Source organism: Drosophila mojavensis, unplaced genomic scaffold (genome assembly GCF_018153725.1).
Source record: "Drosophila mojavensis isolate 15081-1352.22 unplaced genomic scaffold, ASM1815372v1 contig_231, whole genome shotgun sequence".
Taxonomy (NCBI): Eukaryota; Metazoa; Arthropoda; class Insecta; order Diptera; family Drosophilidae; genus Drosophila; species Drosophila mojavensis.
Genome location: NW_025318772.1, coordinates 5,002,050 through 5,023,087, shown reverse-complemented (window position 1 = coordinate 5,023,087; position 21,038 = coordinate 5,002,050). Strand labels below are relative to the sequence as shown.

The following is a 21,038-nucleotide window of genomic DNA, read 5'->3' as shown; positions in this document are numbered from 1 at the left end:
TCCTCGAGTTTCATTCCCCAATTTATCTTGACTTAATTAAGAACAGACCCGTCTGCCGTTAGTGTACTTCGCGCAAAGTTTCAGCTTTCCAAGTGGATGCTGCGACCATCTTAATTGTTGCTAACGGACCGCACAGTGGATGGTAGTGTTGCAAGGACGCAGGCTTTGAGCTTAACAGCTTAAAGGATCTTTATTCACAAATTAAATGTCTCTAGATAAAGTAGAGTCGTTAGAGTTAGGGAGCTGAGCAATTAAAATGCTAGCAAAATCAATTAATCAAACCTGATGGAGCATCTCAGGTGACAGCCTCAATCGGGCTTAGAAAATATGAATAAATTGCTGTGCTTAATAAATTAAATGAACTAAGTACACTTCTTAAACAGATTTACAGGCATTACAGCTTCAATTAAACAAGGTGCAAATGTTTAAAATGATCAGCTCTCAGTTTATTCCTGTTAGTACTTATGGCTAAATCCATTATGGAAAATAGCCCCACGGTGCGCCTAGCCGCATGCCACAGGCCACATGCCGCCCCCAGAAGATTAACGCACGCAGTTTGTTTGACACCTCCCCGGGGAACCAGTCTGGGTGGCTGGGCGACATCTTTGCAGACTTGAAGGGGATGAAGCATTGGTGCTCCAAACAAAGGCCCAACAAATTTTCGGTTGCCAAATTCGTTTCACTCGAACTTTTGAGCCAACTCAGCTCAAACGAGGCCAAGTTCAACGCACTCGCGCTCAATGGAAATGCGAGAGCGCTCTATTAAAAGAGCATAGAGAAATACATACACAGAGCCAGAGAGCAAGAGAGAGAGAGCGAGAGTGGCGGTCAGAGAGAATGCGAACTGAGTGAGCGCAATTTTGGTGGGCCAAGCAGGAACTGTTTGGGTTATGTAACGGATGCGCAGTCAGGTGGCCAACTAGGGTGGTGTAGACCCAGCACACAAAAAGTGGTTGCGGTGGTAGCGAGCCATGGCATGTGCGTCTCCAGACGAATTTGTTGTTGGCCAACGCAGCGGTCGCCGCTGTTTGGGACAACATGCGACCTAGCACAAGTTCTCGGTGTGTTAGTTTAACGGACAGAACACGACATGCACACTTGCAAGTGCGGATAAGATAATGTATTATGTATAGAATATAAATATATAGAATAGATATAAATATATATGTATATTTATACATTGTACGCCAGGAGACTTGCATGTCCTTTGCGAACCCATGTGTCTCGAATTAAATTGTCTTGCGTTAACAGACTTATGGGTATCGGATTATCAACTGCAGCTGCTCAACAGACCACATTATTGATTTCCATTGAATACACTCTATTGTATGACTACAGGAATAACTCAAAATTGGTATACATATATGTATGTCTATGCTATGCATACATGCTATGCATGACAACAAGCCACACGAATTCCTGCACGAATTTCACTTCTTAAATAATAAATGAAATACCATTAGCTGCCACAATGCTCGAGATCCTTAAAGCGTGTTGCTGGTTTATTACCAGCTTATGCGTAAGATGTTGGCAACGCGACGTGTGAGCAATGCTTTACGTTTTTATTTGATGGTGACACAGCTGACTAATAAACGCTCAGTGGGCGTGGCACTTGTCGGAGCTGCTCAACAACAAAAAAAAAACATAGCAAACAAATTAAGCTAGCAAAACAGAAACGAAACTTGTTTAACTGAACGTGGACTCTGTACTCTGCTCATAATTTAATAGCTCTAGAATATTTTAGACAACAAAATTTAATTATAAGATGAGCACAAAATGTAAGAGCTATGCTTTAAAATGCCTGTATCATAATAGAGAATCACAGAATCGATCCAAACCCATCCATTTCTTGAATACTAAATATGTAATCCTCACAGTCTGCAACATAATATATATCAATGCATCCTCAAGCTGAAACATAGTTTACTTATTACTGATAAGTCAATTAATTCATATAAAGAACTAATTTTGGTAGACTGATTAAGTCTAGTCTGACTGTTTACTTGGCTATCGCACATCTTAATACAACGAAATATATATTCCACTACACTGCCTACCGTCTCTGTCTTAGTATTTCGTCTTTACACAGATTCACGTACATGTATATCTATATAATTAACAGATAAATTCACATCAAGCCCATCGCCTCGTAAATCGTATTTACTCTCCATAACGGTGTCGCCGTCTGTCCGGCAACCTTTGAAGCGTGACAAAAGCGTGGGCGTGGATGTGGACATTCGACTGGGGCAAAGGCAAAGTGAAGAGCAGAATAAAATGAGCAATAAATAAAAATGAGTCTAGGAAAAATTTGAATGTCAATGTCAAATCAAAGTCACACAAATAGTTAACCTGACCAATTATTTCCAATGAATTTTTAATGAAACTGAAAACTAAAAGTGGAAGGTAAGCAAACAAACGAAACACATCAGAGTCTATTATTGTGATCGGTGGCTCAGTAGCTAATATTGAAAATGAGTAAAATAAAGCCACTATTTGAATTTAATTTTCGCCCATATAGTGAATGATTTCTACTTTAGCATCTTAAAAATTAAAATAAAAACTGTTGCACTTAATGCCAAAGATGCAGCTGCCAATCAATCTATTGAAAGGCTCTCTATAACTTAGTTGAAGGCGATATTTGAAGTTGCAACGGTTGGCGATAGTTTATTAGTGCTTTTTATATGCATCCACTGGCATACAATAGAAATAGGTTTCAACGACTCATACTCGGGATTGTAAAAAACCGACACTTGATTCATGTTTTCTTGCAGGTCATACAATATATATGTATGTATTATATTATTATAAACAATTGAATCATGCTCATGAACGATATTACTAAACAATATTTGTTTCTAATTAATTGTATATTCTGTAAACAGAGACAAACAATGTATTATTTCAAACAAGTGCCCAAATACATTAACGAAACGCCAGAGTAAACACGTAAAGGTGCAAGCAATGACTCAAGCATATATACAAAGTATGAATATTAAATTCTCTGGAATGTTTATCGTTTTATTTGAGCAGAGCGCATAAAAAAATACAACCATTTTCTGTTTTATGAGCTGAAAAAAATGTATTTTCATTTAACGAGCGGCCCTGTTTAACTCAACAACGCTTTCAATTATAAGTACTTGAAAAAAATGAAATTACATGGCGTATGCGCAACGCATATTACGCATACGCATCTTGGGCAAGCGGACAAGGGTCAGACTAAACTTAAACGCTTTGGTAGCTTAAAATTTAATTCAATAAGCGCCACATTTGGCGCTTAAATGAAATGCTTTAACGCATTAATGGGACGCTCTAGAATTAGAGAAGGACAGATTTTGCAGAGGAAACAGCCGACTCGCTGCCAGTTGCGCAGCTGTTGCACGCAGCGCTGCGCTGAGTCTGGGCAGCATAGCAACAGCCACACCCCCTTTTCGCCTCAGCTGCAATGTGATAGAAAGCGAGCGAAAACTCTGAGCACAAATCGAGCTCAGAGCATGGCAAAAATAAAATCATTTTGTTTTTCTTTTCTGCGAACATACGTGGTAATTGTCGGCTCGTGTTTGTCGATTACAATTAACTTTTTACTTTAGCGCACGACAATTCAATAATTGAGCTGGCTGGCTTACACGTTGCCAATTGTTTAACATTTGGCGCCGTTTGAGTGAGTTTCATGACAATGAGCTTCCTGTGGAAAGTTGAGTTGAGTTCGCTTCGCAGCAGCAGCGCAGCGCAGCAACTGCGAGCAGCGGGCAGAACATGAGTTTTTACTCGTCCATTCTCACATTCAGTCTACGTTGAACTTCGCGACGCTGCGGACCTCAACGCCTCTGCAGAGTGTACTAGTGAGCGTGTGTGTGCTTACCCTACTGAGTGCGACAGAGACACAGATACACAGAAAGAAGGCGAGCAACCGTTACGTTGTGCTTGTTACACGTGAGTCGCAGCAGACAGGCAGATAAACAAAGCAGCAGCAAAAGCGCAAGGAAAACGGGACACGCTGCTAAAAGTCAAATTACGCGCGTTTTTCGCCGCAGTCAACTCGAACAAAAGCAAAACTTTTACCTTTACGTAAGTGCAAAACATTGTAGTGTTTACATCCTTCTATTTTATTTTTATTTTGGGATATTCACACTTTCCAGCTACCAGTATTTATTTGGCCCAACACACAACAATATGTATTCGTCACTTTGTTTGATTTACGATTGAAGTTTTCACGTAAGAAAATCAATAGTTCGTTATCCTGCCAAAGGTTAGTTTCTATGGTATACTACATAGATATGTGGGCTACTCATTATTGGGGGCCAGCAGCAGCAATGAGCTCTCCTCCTTATAATACTAATTGAAAAAGTTTTTCTGCTCAATGCTTCAATGTGCGCCTATGCAGCAACAACAAATGGAGAAATTTGCATTTGTTGATGACTCTGCAAATGTTCATTGAACGGTTCAGCAAACTTTTTCAAGGCTACTCGCCTTTATTGGGTCACCCAGCCAAAGGCTTGCAAAGAAAGGACCCTTTGGTGCACCATCAGCAGTTGTGCGTATGTGTTAGGAATAATATGGCTCAAATTACATTATGAATGCGCTCACGTTGCCAAGCGCATAATTAAGTCAGAATATTGATTAGGCTTCTACTACTTCTAATTAAAAATGTCAGATATTACAAAAATATGTTGTGAGTCCTGCTGGTTCGCTGGGTAAAGAAAATCTAAGAGGGGAAAGCTTAAATCAGGTCATTTAGAGATATTATCTATAAAAAAAATTAAGAAACACTTCAAAGTATGCTATGTTTATTGGCCATATCCTAAAATGCCTTGGCATTGCCAGCATTTCGTTTGATTAAGTAGGCGAAAAGCCGTCAGTCAATGACACCCAATTTCCTGCTTCACTTCAGCTGTCATCAGCCGTTAATTGTAGCCTTGAACTTTGGCACTATAAGGCTCAGCACTGACAGCCGCTGCGATGGGAAATCATAACAACTAGTTGAATACCCTGCAGATTAAAGACTGAATCTATAATCATATAATCTTAAAAGAAGTATGTACCAGGCTCTTTTTACTGGCTTTACAGGGTATATGAGCTCTCTTGGCACTCTGAAACTGCTGCCACTGTGCCTATGGCCTAAGCAAAAGTTTATTCAGGCATCTGTGCTTATGCTCTACAGTGTATAACTGCTCTCTATATAAAACTGTTGCCCAACTTTAAGCGCGTGAGTCGCACGGCTTAATGATAAAGTTTTCGCTGGCATACAATGTACGTCTTCAATCTAGCAGAATCGTGTTTGCGCAGGCAGTGCCACAGAATAAAGCTGCTGAGTGTGATTACCCTCAATGGACGGGCCGAGGGACCCGTAAGTCCGGCAAGGCGCGAGTAACTGGCGCAGCAGCTGTAGTTATTTTCAAGGACTTTACTCCTGTGCTGGCAGCTGTGGTCAGACGCCTGCCACTCAAACAAACAAACAAGCAAACACACACACACTCACATACACACACACTTGTACACACGCGGCTGGTCTTCGTAGTCCTTTGTTGCGCGTGACGTTTTGCATCGTTGGTTTTTAATTAAAAGCTGTCAAAACGGTCGTCGCTTTGCCCTGGCCCTAAGCAAAGCTCATTAAGTTTATTTATTCCTTTTTTTTCGCCAAGCCCTTAGTTTTTTGCACTCACACATAAAGCACTCAAAAAGTTTTCCTCTGCTTTACTTTCTATTTCCAGCGCCCACCGCAAGATGTCGCTGCTAACAGCCAATAGTCACTCGCTGTCCGAGGAGGAGCTCGATGAGTGAGTGTGCAAATCTGAATATATATCATATCTAACTTAGACTAGAACTTGCAGCGATCAAATTAAATTGCATGCCACGAACTTGATTTACTCAATTTACGGAGAACACGAAACCAGCGAAACAATAGCAGCATCAATGTCTTAGTTATACGCAAACAATGTGCACTTTGAACTTTTGCGTTAGCTTTTAACGGTGGAGGCCCAGCTGCAGCTAAAGTTTCCCCAAGTTGCTTCTTAGTTGCAAAGACAGAGTGCCGCTGAAAGATAAGAAAGATAAGAAGGACGCCTTTAAACTCCATAGCACACTTCTCAGTGTCGGCCAGGCGAATCGGGTTAAATGCTTAACCCAATTATCTCAACAGCTGCCTGACGTACACATCGAGTCGATGTCTAAAAATACGCATGCCGCAAAACAGGTCGCTCCAATATTGTCAGCAATTATTGCTGGGGGTTTGCAAATGTCTGTCTGTGTATATGGGTGGGTGTATGGATGTGTGTGTGTGTGTGTGTGTGTATATATGTGTGTCAGTGGAGCCGAGTGCGTGGGAAGTGTCGAACAAGCATTGATAATCAAATATTGCGTCGCCTGTAGGCTACACACACAATGGCGCAGACATTGCTCATACGCACAGTAGCCCGCAACTGATTAGAAATTTGAGTGTGCGACTATACACTACCCTGTGCAAACAATTACAACACTAATTAAGTTGGTATATTACGGAAGCAAATGAATTATTAATTAATCTATATAATATTGACTTTTATTTGATTGACAATATTATCGAAATCGGATAATTTAATTATATGTTATATACATCTATTAGCACAACTCATCATGCCCCATTCTGTGTGTATTTCTATTATGTCTAAGAATAGCAACATCAATGACAATGCACATATCACTGCGCCTAGGCTCGTAATATAATTTGGGCAATATTGATTGGCCGTTTGGTGGAGTATTTGAATTTTGACCACGTTCCGACAGGCCGAACTTAATTCTATTTTCGATTTGACATCAGTGACGCGTGAATAATACAGAATTTGGTTGACAGGATTACGACGTGCCCCTGACATTTGTTACCCCTGGCTCTACGTATTGACTTTCAGCTCCTCTAACTGCCACTGACATGATACATACTTGCATATAATCGTTTTAGCCAGTGTGTTTGTCAATTTTTATTGCTTTTTCGTTCCTCGTTTTCGTCTCTTTTTTGATATTTTTATCAAATGTTCACACACCTTTCCTTTCAACTTTGACCTTAAGCAAGCCTTTGCTTACATAAAGCAAGGAATTTACATTGCATTTGCAAGCCAAGCTACCAAGGGTTGGTGAAGGTGCGATTTCATTTATTCAGATATTTAAGATTTTGGGATGAGCTAAGAATAATAAAATAGTAAGAATTTTCCTACTTAAAGTAGCTAAAGTATGAATACTATAACCATATATAACAGTTTTTGTTTTTTTATAATATAGTTTTATTGCAGCTTTTGTCTTAAACTCTATAGCGCATTTATAAGGATACCTTAACTAATGAAGTGGCTAATTGCCTTTATTACTACGAATTACGTTTACTAATTTAGGTCACTTCTCGGGTCCAGGGGGTGTGATCTTTTCAGCCTTCTGTTGATGGTGTTGGTGGATAAATTGGCTGCAAGCTGGTTTGGGTGGGCGATATATAACAGGTATTTCCATTTCTCAGATCAATAATTCTCTCATCCTAAAAGTATGCCACGGTAATTCACTTCAGCTGTTGCCTTCTTTGCTTCCACCTGTTTTGGCAATCACAATGCTATGGCCCTTTGTCCATTTTCCGTTTGCATTAAGAGCTTTTGCTGCCGCTTCTTCAGCGTCGTGGAGCATCGTCTGTATCATTTATTAAATGTAATGCGGACAATGTGATTTATGGCATGTAAACGGCAGTTACATAAGCCCCATAGAATGTAATGCCAAATGAGAGCTCAAGCGAACTGGCAAAGGCTTTCATTTTTATTCAGCCAAGTCGTGATAAATTTGATTTTTATTATCAATGTCAGCTGGCCCAGTGGGCGTGGGTGGCAAATGCAGCAAGTGCTCATATGAATGTGCATGTATACGTATATATATATATGTGTGTGTGTGCATGGAAACTATGTACTCCGACGCATACGATTCAAGGCCACGACTATCGAGCGTTCTGTTGACAGCTTGCACAGAAATTGCAGTGCACTTATGAGACCCAGTGGCTCAACGGCTCCAAGGAACTGCAGCCAGTCAGCAGCTCAAACAATGCAAACGGCCATTAAATACCAATTACGCACTCTATCGAGGGGAAAAGAAAGTGCTTGAGCCGCTTTGTACACGCGACAGTAAAAGTTAACTTTTCTCTTTTTCGTACGGCTCTCGTAATGCCATATAATTTTTGTTAATTGTCTTCACTCTTTGCTCTGCTTGGCTTTTCCAAATGAATCTTCAGAAATTGTACACTTGTTGCAGCATATGAAGAGTTTAGAGGAAAGGCAATACTAGAGAATTTCAGAGTGAGTTGAGTAGCTTAGATATTTTATAGTACCCCTTAATCTCAATCAGTCAGCTCAGTCAGCTAAAGCCCTTATTTAGTCTTTTCGAACAGTGAATGTGGTTGTTATCTTAAAGTACCGCAGCAACACTGAATCGATTTAAATGTAAATACTCAAAAGCAAATATCAATTGCCCAACTGGACTTATTGAGCGACCTCGAACTGTGGTCGCGAGACGAAGCACGTAGCTGTGGCAGCTCCACTTTACCAGATGCTATGACTAACTCTTACGCACACACACCTGCTCTCTCCCTCTCCCTCTCTCCTTCTTTCTCTCCGTTTCCAGCTAACAGTATGGTCGAGCCCCCTTTTGCTGCTCATTGACTAAGTTTTTGCTGTTGCTTCTGTTAAACACATTTATTTCTTTTTTTTTTTCGTTTCGCCTGTGTTTATGTATTCGTATTTCACTTCGAGTTTGGCATAGTCTTGTGTACACATGTATGTATGTATATATGTTTGTATATATAAACAAGTATATGGGCTTTTAAGCTGACTTAAGAAATAAATAAAAGCCACAAGCGATGACGCAGACTTTAATGGTTTTGGAATTTACTATAAAAAAAAAAATAAAAAATAAAAAAAAATAGTTGGCATTTAGTGATAGCAAATAAACAGTGGACTACATAGCTTCAGACAGGGCGCTCTAAAAATTAAGCCAAAAATGAATATATAAAATAAAAGAGTGCGATTTGCCAAAATGCTAACAACGAAATTTATTCGAATATTATATTTATGCAAATCATGTTTAATTTTCGGCAACTCTTTGCCAAATATCAAAGTTGAATATGCTTATTTAATTTGAATTCTGCGACCGGTTCAAATACGCTATAAGATTGATTTAAAAAAATTCTATTAGCATACACATAAATATTTAGATTATGGCCCTCATTAGGGTGGCATAAGTGTAGACACCCTGTATTATTCTGAATGTATGCGCAGCACTCAACTTTAATTGCAATTGAATTGTGTAATGGCAATTGCATTGTACACGGTAAATTACGCAAAAGAGTTATGCATGTGTGCTAATCTAGTTTAAACTACTATCAATTGCACATAAGATGAGATATGTGTAAGCATAGTCTGTTCTTATCAGACAATGTGTATGGTGACAAAAAAAAATTTTAAATGACATTTATTACACACATAAAAGACGTATGTGCTATTTTATATTTACATATTTGTATAAAAAATTGCGCTGTTAGTTTGACATATGAACTTCCGTTAGGCTCTTATCATTGGACTCGTACATCCCCACTAAGTAAACCTGCAAACAGCGCCGTTGACAGCCGACGCGTCCAGCCGCTTAACATGCCTATGTCTACATTAACAGCGAGACAGTCGCAACCGGTAGCTCTCTGTTAAGTCTTACATGGCATTGCTGTTCGTCGCCTATAAAGAGCCTGACGCGCCACACAAGAGGTTTTAGTTGTTCAGAGAGCCTGAGCGTGCACAATACGATTAGTGTTGCTGCTCTACGTGTAATTTTTCTGTTTTTGTTTGAGTGAGTTCGCGGGCAAAACTTTGGCAGCTGTCATTAACGGTAGTTAGAAGATTGATTAGTCAGGACAATTTAAGGACACAGACAGAGGCTGACATCATGCCACCCACCATAACTGAGCATGAATTTAAGGCGCATTGCCGCACAACACCGCAGGACGATGATAAGGACGAAACGGACTTGCATCTGTATCGTATAACGAGGTAAGAAAACAAGATTCCAACAAACCGGCTAACAAGGAATTCAGATAGGCAGATGCCAAATCCAATGCCAATACCAATGCGAATACGAATGCGAATGCCGGGGGTTGAAATATGTTGTTATTATTAAATTTGGCGGGCTGCCATTTGGTTGTGTCAAAGGTGAATGATTCACCGAAGCGATCCGCAGCTGAAATTCACGTGAAGATGGCCACAGCTGGGGCCAATTTCACAAATATATCAGAAATTTGTAAGATAGCTGAGTTGGCAGCTGACGCAAAAGTCTGCGTGGTTAGCAGAGCAACAAATAAACGAAGCAAAACAAACGCGAAAGACAAAGAGAGCCGCGTGAGTAAAGGAAAACGACGTGATAAAAACGAAAAACGAAAGAGATTACAGAAGCACTTGATCAAATTAATGAATGTGCACACAAACAAACATTTATTATTACGGTGGGTGTGTCGCCCATTTACCCGGATCGAAACCAAGACCTAGACCTTTTAATGCTCTGTTATTTGAACTTGGTAATCGTTGCGATATAATTAATTTTTTTAATAAAATACTAATTTTGCTGATAACCTAGCGTCTCTCGATTCTAATACATTCACACTATATAGCTAGTAAAAAAGATCAGATGTTTAATTAAAGACCTAATCATTTTTCAAGTTTTGCTATCAAGCAAGGTCAGCGTAGTACACATATATATGTATGTATGTATGTATTTGCATAAGGGAAATATGTGAATAGGAATACGTTTCAAAACATAAATAAATCAAGATTTCAGCTCTATTTTTGTGCTGCGGTGACTGTTTGACGTATGTACTTGATAGGGCTAATCAAATGACGTTTACCGTTTTGGCACTATGATTTGACGAAGGCCAATGACCATTAGCTATATTAGTTATTGGCTCATTGGCTTCATATCAATTTACATGGAGTTTGTGTACCTATTTATACCATATAATATTATTCAGCTAGCTACACGAATCGGGCATTGATTGTTTGCTTTGTTAATAAATGAGAATGATATATCTTATTCATTCATGTTTTTTGTTTTTTAACATTGCTGTATAGCCATAAAACAGCATTTATGTTGTTTACATTTCTGTCATACAACATCGAACTTCAACATGTATGAGTGATCGAGCAACTAGCTTTTGTAATGCACAAATGATGTGCAAATGCCACAGAGCATAATTGAAACTTTTTCAGCACTGTCATTTAAGCCTGACGCGCGATCTTTAAAAATAATATGTACATTATTTGTATGTTAAATTAGTTGATGAGAATTTTATTATTTTTACCAACGATTATGCAGTCATATCGAATATATACACATATATATATATATGTATGGACTAAGTGACAAAGAAGCTTACAATTTAATTCTGCTGAAATTTGTGACAGAGATTCATTAAAAAACATTCAGCAACTAGCAACTGTTTATTGCCCACAAAGACTCTAATTACTTTTATATACGTGTTATAATTAATCAACTGTAATAGCATGTGTTTCATTGAATGCAAACTAAGCAAATAGTTTGCAATCTCGGCTAACATTGTACATAATAGAATCACATTCATTAGCAATCATCTGTATTACGGCAGTTATTGAAAAGTGCAAGCATTTGCAGTTCTTAAAATCTACAATTCTCGGAAATTGAAATCTTATCGGAGCACCGACAGCTTTTAGTTTCCGTCTGTTTCAGTTTGTTGCTGCACTTTATTAATACTTGATAATTATTAATTGCGCCTATTTTTTAGACTATTTACCTAATTTACTTCCTAGTCTGGAATATAATCAATATATTTCTTAATTACTTCAGATACTCCGATGGCACCGTTAAATTACGTAACTCTAACATTGAACTTATGGATCAGGACATATTATATCACTTGGCTCTTGGCAGTGAGAGTCATGATTTACAGGAGATGTTTGGCGATGTTAAGGTGAGTCCGATTATGTTTGAAAGCTCCAACTATAAAGAGCGTAAGCCGACATGGATCGACCTGTACGATAGAATCTAAACTCTAATACTCTATATGCAATCTGATATGCGTCAATGCTAGTCAAGGTTAACATTGTTTAGCTTGGTATTTATAGACCAAGTTAAGAATACTTTGCATTCCGAATACGGTAATTTACGATCAGATCGATTATCAAGTCAGATCAGATATCGTGAGAGCTAAAAAACTAGTTTGGCGGCCATACAGTCTTTACTTCATACGTCCCTGATCATGAAAATTTAACTAATTTTATTTATATATAATTTATTTATTCATTTAAAACCAGTTCGTTTGCATGGGCGGCACACCAAAGCGCATGGAGAACTTTGCACACTTCATTATGGATGAAATTGGCTACAAGCTGCCCGCTGGCACCCAGCTGCAGGATATTAGCGCCTATTCGTATCGCTATTCGATGTACAAAGTTGGTCCCGTATTGAGCGTCAGCCACGGCATGGGCACGCCCTCGGTTAGCATACTGATGCACGAGATGATCAAGCTGATGTACCATGCCAAATGCATCGATCCCATCTTCATACGCATTGGCACCTGTGGCGGCATCGGAGTTGAGGGCGGCACCGTAATCATCACAGAGGATGCCTTGGACGGCCAGCTGCGTAACTCGCACGAGTTTGTAAGTAAATGCGATAGACTTTAGATTCTGTAACTGATTTGTATTTTCTTATTTCGACAGACGATCCTGGGCGAGACCATACATCGGCCGGCTAAGTTGGATAAGAAGCTGGCACGAGAGCTGAAGTCGCTGGCAAGTGCCGATGATCCCTATGACACCATCATTGGCAAGACGCTGTGCACAAACGACTTCTACGAGGGCCAAGGACGGCTGGATGGCGCCTTCTGTGAGTTCACCGAAACCGACAAGATGAACTATCTGGAGAAGCTGCGGGATAACGGTGTTGTCAACATCGAAATGGAGAGCACAATCTTCGCAGCACTCACACATCATGCTGGCATCAAGGCGGCAGTTGTGTGCGTTGCCCTGCTGAATCGCCTCAATGGTGACCAGGTGAATGCGCCCAAGGAGGTGATGCACGAGTGGCAACAGCGTCCCCAGATCCTAGTGTCCAGGTATATACGCAAGGTGCTGGCACAGCATGGCCAGCTGAAATCGCTCTTCGGGCATCAAGGGTCCATCAAGTCGCCTAGGCGATTTAAGCTGGTCCAGCAGGAATCTCAGGCCCACGACTAAAGCCAGCAACCAAATGCACACGATCATAGCATATACATATATCTATATATGATATTTTGATTTCAAGTTACCTTTGGCTAAATGCCAACCCAACTCGCATGTATACAACTTATTTTTGAAATATTGCTTTAAACATTCCATAGTTTAGTTCAGTCTAAGTTATAAGTTCTAAGCTCTTATTTTCCTATGTATCCATGTCAGTGTTATACTTATATAAATATATAAATACATATGTATTATATATATATTTCCTCATTAGCTTATTTAAACTCAAACGTATTGCACGTATTGGCGGCGTAACGCCGAATGCTGAAACAACTAATCGCAAATAAATATAAAAATTAAAGTAACACAATGAACAAATGAATATCTTCGGCTTGCCTAAGATAAAATATCCTTGTAGACAATTTACAGATAAATTATGAGTAGAAAAGAATATATATTTTAAAATACGAATACATAATGGTTTCCATGCTAAACTTAATTTCTTAATTGTCCGATATCGGAAGTCAAAATATTGTCTCGATTTCATTACACTTCATATGATATAGCTAAATGATTCAGCTCATGTATCATATGCAGATCAGTTTAGCTCAACTTAACAAAATTACCTTCGTACGCACCAACCTCTACAAGGTTATAAAAATGTACTCAATGTAAAGTGTTTCAAAATACAAAACTCTTTCAAATTATTGTTGATTGCATCGATGTTTGCAAAGTACATTTCAATAATGAACTAAACGAAAACAATACAAAAAAAAATTCAAATATATAACGTTGTTAATTGTTATGTTGCATAATCGAAATGAGGCAAACCAAATATTATTATATACGATGTATGTGTGTACTTCAGATCATAATATAAGATTTCTTAAATTATTCTATTATACATATTGTACTGTAATTCCAAAACATTTGTTATGCGCATTCGCAAATTAATGTTGTTAATCACGAAGCTATATTAACAATCGTTACTCTTATTCAATTCTAAACTAAACAAAAAAGAATCAAATTATACACGTGAAAAAATACATAAAGAACAACAGCTGAATAATACTCCACTCGTATTACGTACTTTATTTTGAAGTTTACTTTGGAATGTTTTGATGCTATCTACAGACGTATCAAATTTTCAGCATGGACAAGAAGTGGAGCGAAACGACCACGAAATACTCCATTTGCAGTTCAGGGAGTCAGCTGTGATCTCCGAACAAGGCGTGGCAGTCAAAATGAAAAATATCCCTCATGGCGTGAATTGATATACATTGATACATATAGAGATTTTTATTAAATACTATAAGAGATCAACATCAAGCTGTAAAATATGTAGTATGATATATACATACATATATATATGCCTGTATATGAGCAGCATTTACATGCTGCAATATATGAGAACCCGAGCAAATACGAAGTGCTTCATATTGATTGTACGGAGCTTTTAGAGTAGTGAAAAGCTCTCGAGTTGTATGTTTATTCACCCTCAGAGCATTTAGTCGATGACAAGTGTTGATCGCGATCGGAACACGCTGTGGAAAATTTATTTATTGGACAAATTTAATTTGTTATTGAATTATTTACTTGTATGTGTACTCGTGCTTAAATGAAAATTAAACAGCACCCGTATCATAATATTTATATTTCTCAGCGTGCTCAATACGCCTAAGACAACAAGTTTTAATCTATATAAGAATGATATGCACATCGAAGTCCCATTTGAATGAAATGCATTGTTGCCATACCCTGAACACATCGAAAATGGAAAATGCCTGTAACAGGCAGCAGGAGGCGTGGCAGAATCAACTCTTCGCAAGGCTCAGGATATTTCCTAGTTGAGCCATAAATAGCTGATGTGGAACTCAAACATTTCGAAAATCTGTCGTGTAGTGCTCAAGACCTTGCTGAATTCTTTTAAGATTAGCTATAAACTGATAATGATTTTCTTAGAATTATTTTCTTTCAGTCGTTATCTTGCCCCTACCATAACCGTTTTCCGCCTTGCAAAATGTCGGTGTAAGTAAAGCTGCAATTATGAAAACTTTTAATCATGCTCATACAATATTTATATTGTATCCTACAGCTCCAAGCTGAATAATCCTCACTTAGATACAATGACCTCTGATTTTCTATATCATTTGAACATTAATGTGGCCTGTAGCCAGAACGCCGCCGATATTGAGAACCAATTTGGCGACATTAGGGTGAGTAAACTAGGCGAGCATTGTAATCAAATATATTCGAGATTGACTCTCACTACAGGTTATATGCACAGGAGGCACTCAAAAACGCATGAAAGAATTGGCGATATATTTGCGGCCTATACTTGGAATAGCTGATAATAGAGAGCCGGTCGATCTATGCGAGAGCGGTCAGCGCTATGCTGTCTACAAGGTGGGACCGGTTCTGTGTGCCAGCCATGGCGTTGGCTCCTCAACGTTCTCGGTGGTGCTGCACGAGCTGCTGAAGCTGGTCAGGTATGCCAAGTGCAAAGACGTCGTATTTTTGCGCATTGGCACATGCGGCGGCGTGGGCGTGGAGCCGGGCACAGTCATTGTCACTGAAAAGGCCTATAATGGTTGCTTAGAGAACGTGCATGAAATCGTAAGTCACCCAATTACACTACACAACACAGTTGTCATAGTGCATTCCATTGCATGCTAAAAGCATCCAATCATATTCATGAAGACAAAGGAGCAACCCACTCTTTGAGCATAACAGAAAAGTAACTGATGCTCCGTTCTAGGATCAGCAAAAGTGAGTGCTTTCAGCATATGTCGAGCAGTTGGTTTTAAAAGGAACACAATACAATTATACAATACAGACTATAAGACAGAATTGCTTTAACTTTTATCTAATCTAATCGAATTGAACCCAAACTAATTTATAATATGTTTTATGTTTTATGGTTAGCCCATTTTGGGAAGGCGTGTGGTGCGACCCGCTTTTTTTGCACAGGATGTTGTCGAAGGCATTTTATGTGTTGGCAATCAACCCAATGATGTCTTCAAAACCATAAAAGCGAATACGATGTCAACAGACTGCTTCTATGAGGGTATTTTATATACAGTTTTTTAAAATTGACCTACATCTACCTAAGCATGCTTTAATCAGGTCAAGGACGCACCGATGGCGCTGTGTGTGAATATTCCGAAGACGATAAAATGAAGTTCCTGCAGAAAGCGCACGATCTGGGCATTCGTAATATCGAAATGGAGGCCACCATGTTTTCCTCGCTGACTAGAAAGGCGGATGTAAAGGCTGGCTGCATTTGCGTAACATTAATCAATCGACTGAAGGGCGATCAGGTGGATATTATGCACATATGTATTTAATCTAATCTAATTTTCCAACATGCTGAGGAAAGGGTTTCATACTTATCTCAAATAATATGAGACTTCTTTGATGGCCAAGTTTGATGCCTTCATTCGATTTCTATATATGACTTGATATTTATATATATTATCTATTATTTTTATTTTTTTTTATGTTTAGGTGACCATTACAATGGAGCAAAAACATGAATTTGAGCAACGTCCCTTTATAATTGTTGGGCGCTACATTAGCCATCTGCTAAAATAGGACTGAATATAATATTTTTACTATTGAATATTAGATTAAATAAAAGATCGTTGAAGCTTTTCGAGGAAATGACTTTTTTGGGATCTAAGTAATAGGGAAATCATTCAAATATTTAAATTAATGTAAACTGCTCCAAATTCTGATTATTGGCAAAACTTAAAATTCAAAAAAAAAAATCACTCGATCATTGGTAAAAATGGGGGACAAATGTGAAGCGAACATGCACAAGAATGTCTGCGATCTAAAAGGTGGGTATAGGCCGTTATCCCTTGATCCCTACTCATAATGCAGCTCTGCAGCAATGGTTAACGCACAGAATAAGCGAATCGATGAGCTCATCAGGTTCATCAAGGAAGGTAGCAAAACCGATATTCCGCAGGAAATGACTTGGTGCACATGCAACTTGAACCCGTATCTTGAGTGCCTCAATCCGGATATCCTTTACCATCTCAACTTGGATACCAAGACCACCGATTTTCCAAAGGTCTTTGGTGATGTGCGCGTAAGCTGCTGAAATCTTACTTAATCGAATTGCGCCTCAACTGACGGTCGACTGCCATGCCCACAGTTCGTGTGCCTGGGCGGCACGGGAGCCCGTATGGAGAAGTTTGCCAATTTCATCATAAGTGAGATTGGCCTTAAGCTGAGCATGGCCGTCGAGCTGAGAAATATTTCCGCGGACGGCCACCGATACGCGCTCTTCAAGGTGGGTCCTGTGCTGTGCGCTAGCCACGGCATTGGCGGCCCCTCAATCAGCATAGTGTTGCACGAGCTGATCAAGCTTGTCCACCATGCAAAGTGCCAGGATCCAATCTTCTTTCGCATGGGCACCTGCGGAGGCATCGGCGTGGAGCCCGGAACCCTGGTGATCACATCGCAGCCACTGGATGGCCAATTGCGGCCCGTATACGAAGTGGTCGTGCACACACAGCCGCAGCTACGGCCAGCCTTACTGGACCAGGCCTTGGCCAAGGAACTTATAGCCCTATCCAATCCCTGTGAAGATGGCTATGATACCATATTGGGGAAGACACTCTGCGCCAACGACTTCTACGAGGGACAATCACGGCTGGACGGTGCCTTTTGCGGATACAATCCACAAAAGAAGATGTGTTTTCTGCAGCAAATCTCCCAAATGGGCGTTGTCAACATGGAAATGGAGAGCACCGCATTCGCAGCTCTCACAAACCAAGCGGGCATACGTGCCGCCGTGATTTGTGTGGCCATCATTAATCGCATGGAAGGCGACCAGGTGGGTGCACACAGCAGCTCGGTTATAGCAAATCTTCGACTACTTGATATCCCCCATAGATTAATTCGCCAGAATGCGTCCTAAAGGATTTCGACCAGAGGGCACAAATCCTAATTGCCCGCTATATGCGAAAGGTTCTCTTCAAATGTGACGAAAATAACGTAGAGACCTGCCACTGCGATGATGCCCCTGGATGTCCCTGATATCACTGTTAAATTACTTGTTTCTATATATTGTCTTTAAAGAGTGTTTTTGGAAAATACATTTTCGATTTAGCAGTCGAGTACCAAGTATTCAATCAAGCATATATTTACATACATATAAAATGGTTCGTATTGCTTTTTCTTATACGTTCGTATACTTGTATATGTAAAGTATAGTATATGTATATACAGATATGAAAACACTTATATTCCCGTCTATTGGCAACAGCCAATCAGCTCATAAATAAATAAGTTCTGCTCAACCCCACTTTAAAGTAAATTTAGGTAGGAATAACAAAGTTGCTTCAACAATAATCAGCAGCTACACTCATTCACTGATAAATGTTATCAGTACATCTGTAAAAAGAACTAACGACTTGAATGCGTTTTTATATCAGTAAATATGTTCGTATGCTACTTCAACCCTTCTTAATAAACAATGATTTCATACAATATTTTCAATATATTTTTTAATTTTCATAAGTCAATATACTTTAACCTAGTCTGTAAAGAAAAGTCATTTGATCAACTTAGTCTTTTTTATATTTCCATCTGAAATATCTCCTGGTTTTTGCATTCCCCACATATAGGACATCTTGGGACTAAAGGAATAACAATATCAATTGCTAATAAACGTTTTTTGCAATTAGCCTTGTATAAATATGTATGTTTTGTTTACAATTCTTTTTGTTGCTGATAGAAGGTGCGAAAAAATAATGTATGTATGTTGTAGCATTAAGATCTCAGATTGTACAAGCCCCCTTAGCAAATATAAATAAATGATTTTTGTTACTGTAGCTCCTGTATTAGGAGCTTGTTGTTTGTGGAACCTGAACAAGTGCTCTGGGGCAGACGCAGCTGGCTCTGTGCCGAGGCCACCTTCTGCATCATGTGTTGCATCTGCTGCTTCTGCGCGTTGGCAATGGAGTTTGTGTTTTTCAATGTGCCACCCAGGGCTTCTGCAGCAGTAGCTATTTTACTTTTAATCACACGATTCGGCTTGACCAGCTCGGCCAGGTCATAGTCCTTGGGCAGCTTAACAGGCTCCACAGTTGCTGGCTTTGGAGTTGCTGGCTTTGGAATAGCTGGCTTTGGAGTAGCTGGTTTTTTTGGTTTCTTGGTAGTTGGAGCTGTATCCGATGGAAGCTCCTCAATGATCATGCGTGTAGCATGCGCGGGAGCCAGCTCGCCCACCTGTTGACGCAATTGCTCCAAAGATTTCTTCGCACTTGCATTATTGGGCTCCAGTTCCAATACACGTTGATAGATGCCATATGACTAGCAGTAGATCAATTCGAATATATTTTCAATAGATTATCCCGTTTGCTACTTTACCACTTACCTCACGACGATATCCCTGGTTGTAGTTGGCATCTGCCAGACGCAGAAGCGCCTTCACATTGTCTGGCTCGAGCCGAAGACATGCTTCACAGTCCTTTATGGCTAGTAAATAGTTATTTAGCTTTAGATCTGCAGGACGAATGAGAGCATAGATATTTGAAATGGGTATGAGAACTTTCCTTCGATTACTCACACGAGATGGCGCGGTTGTTATAGGAGCGTGCAGCCTGCGCCGGATCGAAAGTTATAGCACGAGTGTACTCCCTAACGGCATTCTCATATTCCTTGGCCTTAAAGTACTCGTTACCGCGCAAGCGAAATCTGTTTCAAATAATGCTATTATAATGTATATCAATAAGAAAGAGATTGTTCTGCTCACTTCTCGGCATATTGCTCGCGTTCGACCTGACTTAGTTTCGCGATTTGTGCGTTCAGACGCTGCTGCTCAGTGATCTCCTCACTAATCTCCAGCTGGTCCTCTTTTTTGGTGTTAATAATATTTTTGAGCTTTATTTGTGCCTGCTCCTTTTCGCGTTCCTGTTCCAAGTCCATACGCAGTATTTCCTCATCCGGATCGTACTTGTCCCATTTGCTGTAATCTGTCGACTTGATGCGCTGTTCATTCGTTGATTTCGGTTGCGGCTTTGCGCTTGGCTTATGCGCCGGTTTATTCTTAGATGTCTCAGTTTCATCCTTGTCAATATCTATTTTGGTAGTCTTTCGCACGGGTGGCAGATCCAGCGCCTGAACAGTATCTTCCTCCTTGAGCTCACTTAATACATTGTCCTTGTTCTTAATTTCATTCGTCCAGTCCTAATAGTAAGTATGAAGGTAAATTGAATGGCTAATAATCATCTCTATGTACATACATATATGGGTTTTAATTCGTGCTTGGCTAACACGTTGCTTTGTTGTATTTTCTCCTCGGTGCGAAACAATTTGCTATCCGGCTTGAGTTTTTTAAGCTTCTCCTCGGCACAGCGCGTCAAGTCTGGAAAGTAGCCTTCTTCGCCGGAACGCAAAATCATCACAATCTTTTCCATTTCGCGTGCGTTTTCACATTTTTCCACATAACCAAAATCCAAATTGCTTATTGGTATGTTATATTTCTGCAACAGAGATTTGCCTTTCTCCATGATTATTTAATTTTTGGCACTCTAGAAATATAATGCAGTTAAGTTATTAAATTTGTTGTGATGTATGTTTCTCTGCTAGTATTGATTAAATAAATTTTGTACATCATTTTTCCTTGCTTGACGACGGATTTGTTTAGTATTGTTTTCAGTTACATTTAAACGATAAAATACCAAAAATAATTGTAGTCATTTATTAGTACCAACTATAATGCTACCCAACCATCAGCTTACAACACTGAATAACACCAAAAACAAGAAAACTATGTTTTGGCAAACATTTCCC

At 39.5% G+C, this 21,038-nt stretch overlaps 4 protein-coding genes across 6 annotated transcripts; 3 read left to right on the top strand and 1 right to left on the bottom strand.

The window, feature by feature from the left end:
- Window positions 1-3,786: 3,786 nt before the first annotated feature.
- Window positions 3,787-14,300, top strand: LOC6574995 (uridine phosphorylase 1). Of its 2 annotated transcripts, XM_015167781.3 has the most exons (5): window positions 3,787-4,065; window positions 5,709-5,774; window positions 11,854-11,977; window positions 12,321-12,668; window positions 12,729-14,300. In XM_015167781.3, the coding sequence occupies exons 2-5, from the start codon at window positions 5,722-5,724 to the stop codon at window positions 13,242-13,244; spliced, it is 1,041 nt and encodes a 346-aa protein (XP_015023267.1). In that variant the 5' UTR covers window positions 3,787-4,065; window positions 5,709-5,721; the 3' UTR covers window positions 13,245-14,300. The 2 variants fall into 2 exon arrangements, with proteins under 2 accessions (XP_015023267.1, XP_002001019.1); XM_002000983.4 differs by lacking the exons at window positions 3,787-4,065; window positions 5,709-5,774 and adding an exon at window positions 9,756-10,031.
- A 486-nt stretch (window positions 14,301-14,786) lies between these two features.
- Window positions 14,787-16,884, top strand: LOC6574994 (uridine phosphorylase 1). 2 transcript variants are annotated; one of them, XM_032733695.2, is made up of 7 exons: window positions 14,787-14,827; window positions 15,208-15,257; window positions 15,325-15,445; window positions 15,504-15,845; window positions 16,155-16,296; window positions 16,356-16,549; window positions 16,737-16,884. In XM_032733695.2, exons 2-7 carry the CDS (start codon window positions 15,250-15,252, stop codon window positions 16,821-16,823), a joined length of 894 nt encoding a protein of 297 aa, XP_032589586.1. In that variant the 5' UTR covers window positions 14,787-14,827; window positions 15,208-15,249; the 3' UTR covers window positions 16,824-16,884. The 2 variants fall into 2 exon arrangements, with proteins under 2 accessions (XP_032589586.1, XP_032589587.1); XM_032733696.2 differs by lacking the exon at window positions 14,787-14,827 and having other exon boundaries at window positions 14,846-15,257.
- Window positions 16,885-16,924: 40 nt separating this feature from the next.
- LOC6574993 (uridine phosphorylase 2) lies at window positions 16,925-18,373 on the top strand. The gene is made up of 4 exons (XM_002000981.4): window positions 16,925-17,071; window positions 17,123-17,325; window positions 17,392-18,075; window positions 18,135-18,373. The coding sequence occupies exons 1-4, from the start codon at window positions 17,020-17,022 to the stop codon at window positions 18,276-18,278; spliced, it is 1,083 nt and encodes a 360-aa protein (XP_002001017.1). The 5' UTR covers window positions 16,925-17,019; the 3' UTR covers window positions 18,279-18,373.
- Window positions 18,374-18,803: 430 nt separating this feature from the next.
- LOC6574992 (sperm-associated antigen 1) lies at window positions 18,804-20,870 on the bottom strand. Its single transcript, XM_002000980.4, has 5 exons — window positions 20,489-20,870; window positions 19,999-20,432; window positions 19,813-19,940; window positions 19,621-19,748; window positions 18,804-19,556 (listed from the first exon to the last, which is right to left on the bottom strand). The coding sequence occupies exons 1-5, from the start codon at window positions 20,753-20,755 to the stop codon at window positions 19,068-19,070; spliced, it is 1,446 nt and encodes a 481-aa protein (XP_002001016.2). The 5' UTR covers window positions 20,756-20,870; the 3' UTR covers window positions 18,804-19,067.
- Between the last annotated feature and the right edge of the window lie 168 nt (window positions 20,871-21,038).

Bases quoted from the DNA above. Each gene is read 5' to 3' on its own strand.
- LOC6574993 (XM_002000981.4), top strand. From the start codon at position 17,020: ATGGGGGACAAATGTGAAGCGAACATGCACAAGAATGTCTGCGATCTA. The intron at 17,072-17,122 runs GTGGGTATAGGC...GCAGCTCTGCAG, and splicing joins GAATGTCTGCGATCTAAAAG to CAATGGTTAACGCACAGAAT. The intron at 18,076-18,134 runs GTGGGTGCACAC...TATCCCCCATAG, and splicing joins ATCGCATGGAAGGCGACCAG to ATTAATTCGCCAGAATGCGT.
- LOC6574992 (XM_002000980.4), bottom strand. From the start codon at position 20,755: ATGGAGAAAGGCAAATCTCTGTTGCAGAAATATAACATACCAATAAGC. The intron at 19,749-19,812 runs GTGAGTAATCGA...TTCGTCCTGCAG, and splicing joins TAACAACCGCGCCATCTCGT to ATCTAAAGCTAAATAACTAT. The intron at 19,557-19,620 runs GTAAGTGGTAAA...ATCTACTGCTAG, and splicing joins ACCAGGGATATCGTCGTGAG to TCATATGGCATCTATCAACG.
- LOC6574994 (XM_032733695.2), top strand. The intron at 15,446-15,503 runs GTGAGTAAACTA...CTCTCACTACAG, and splicing joins ACCAATTTGGCGACATTAGG to GTTATATGCACAGGAGGCAC. The intron at 15,846-16,154 runs GTAAGTCACCCA...TTTTATGGTTAG, and splicing joins TAGAGAACGTGCATGAAATC to CCCATTTTGGGAAGGCGTGT.
- LOC6574995 (XM_002000983.4), top strand. From the start codon at position 9,928: ATGCCACCCACCATAACTGAGCATGAATTTAAGGCGCATTGCCGCACA. The intron at 11,978-12,320 runs GTGAGTCCGATT...ATTTAAAACCAG, and splicing joins AGATGTTTGGCGATGTTAAG to TTCGTTTGCATGGGCGGCAC. The intron at 12,669-12,728 runs GTAAGTAAATGC...TTATTTCGACAG, and splicing joins TGCGTAACTCGCACGAGTTT to ACGATCCTGGGCGAGACCAT.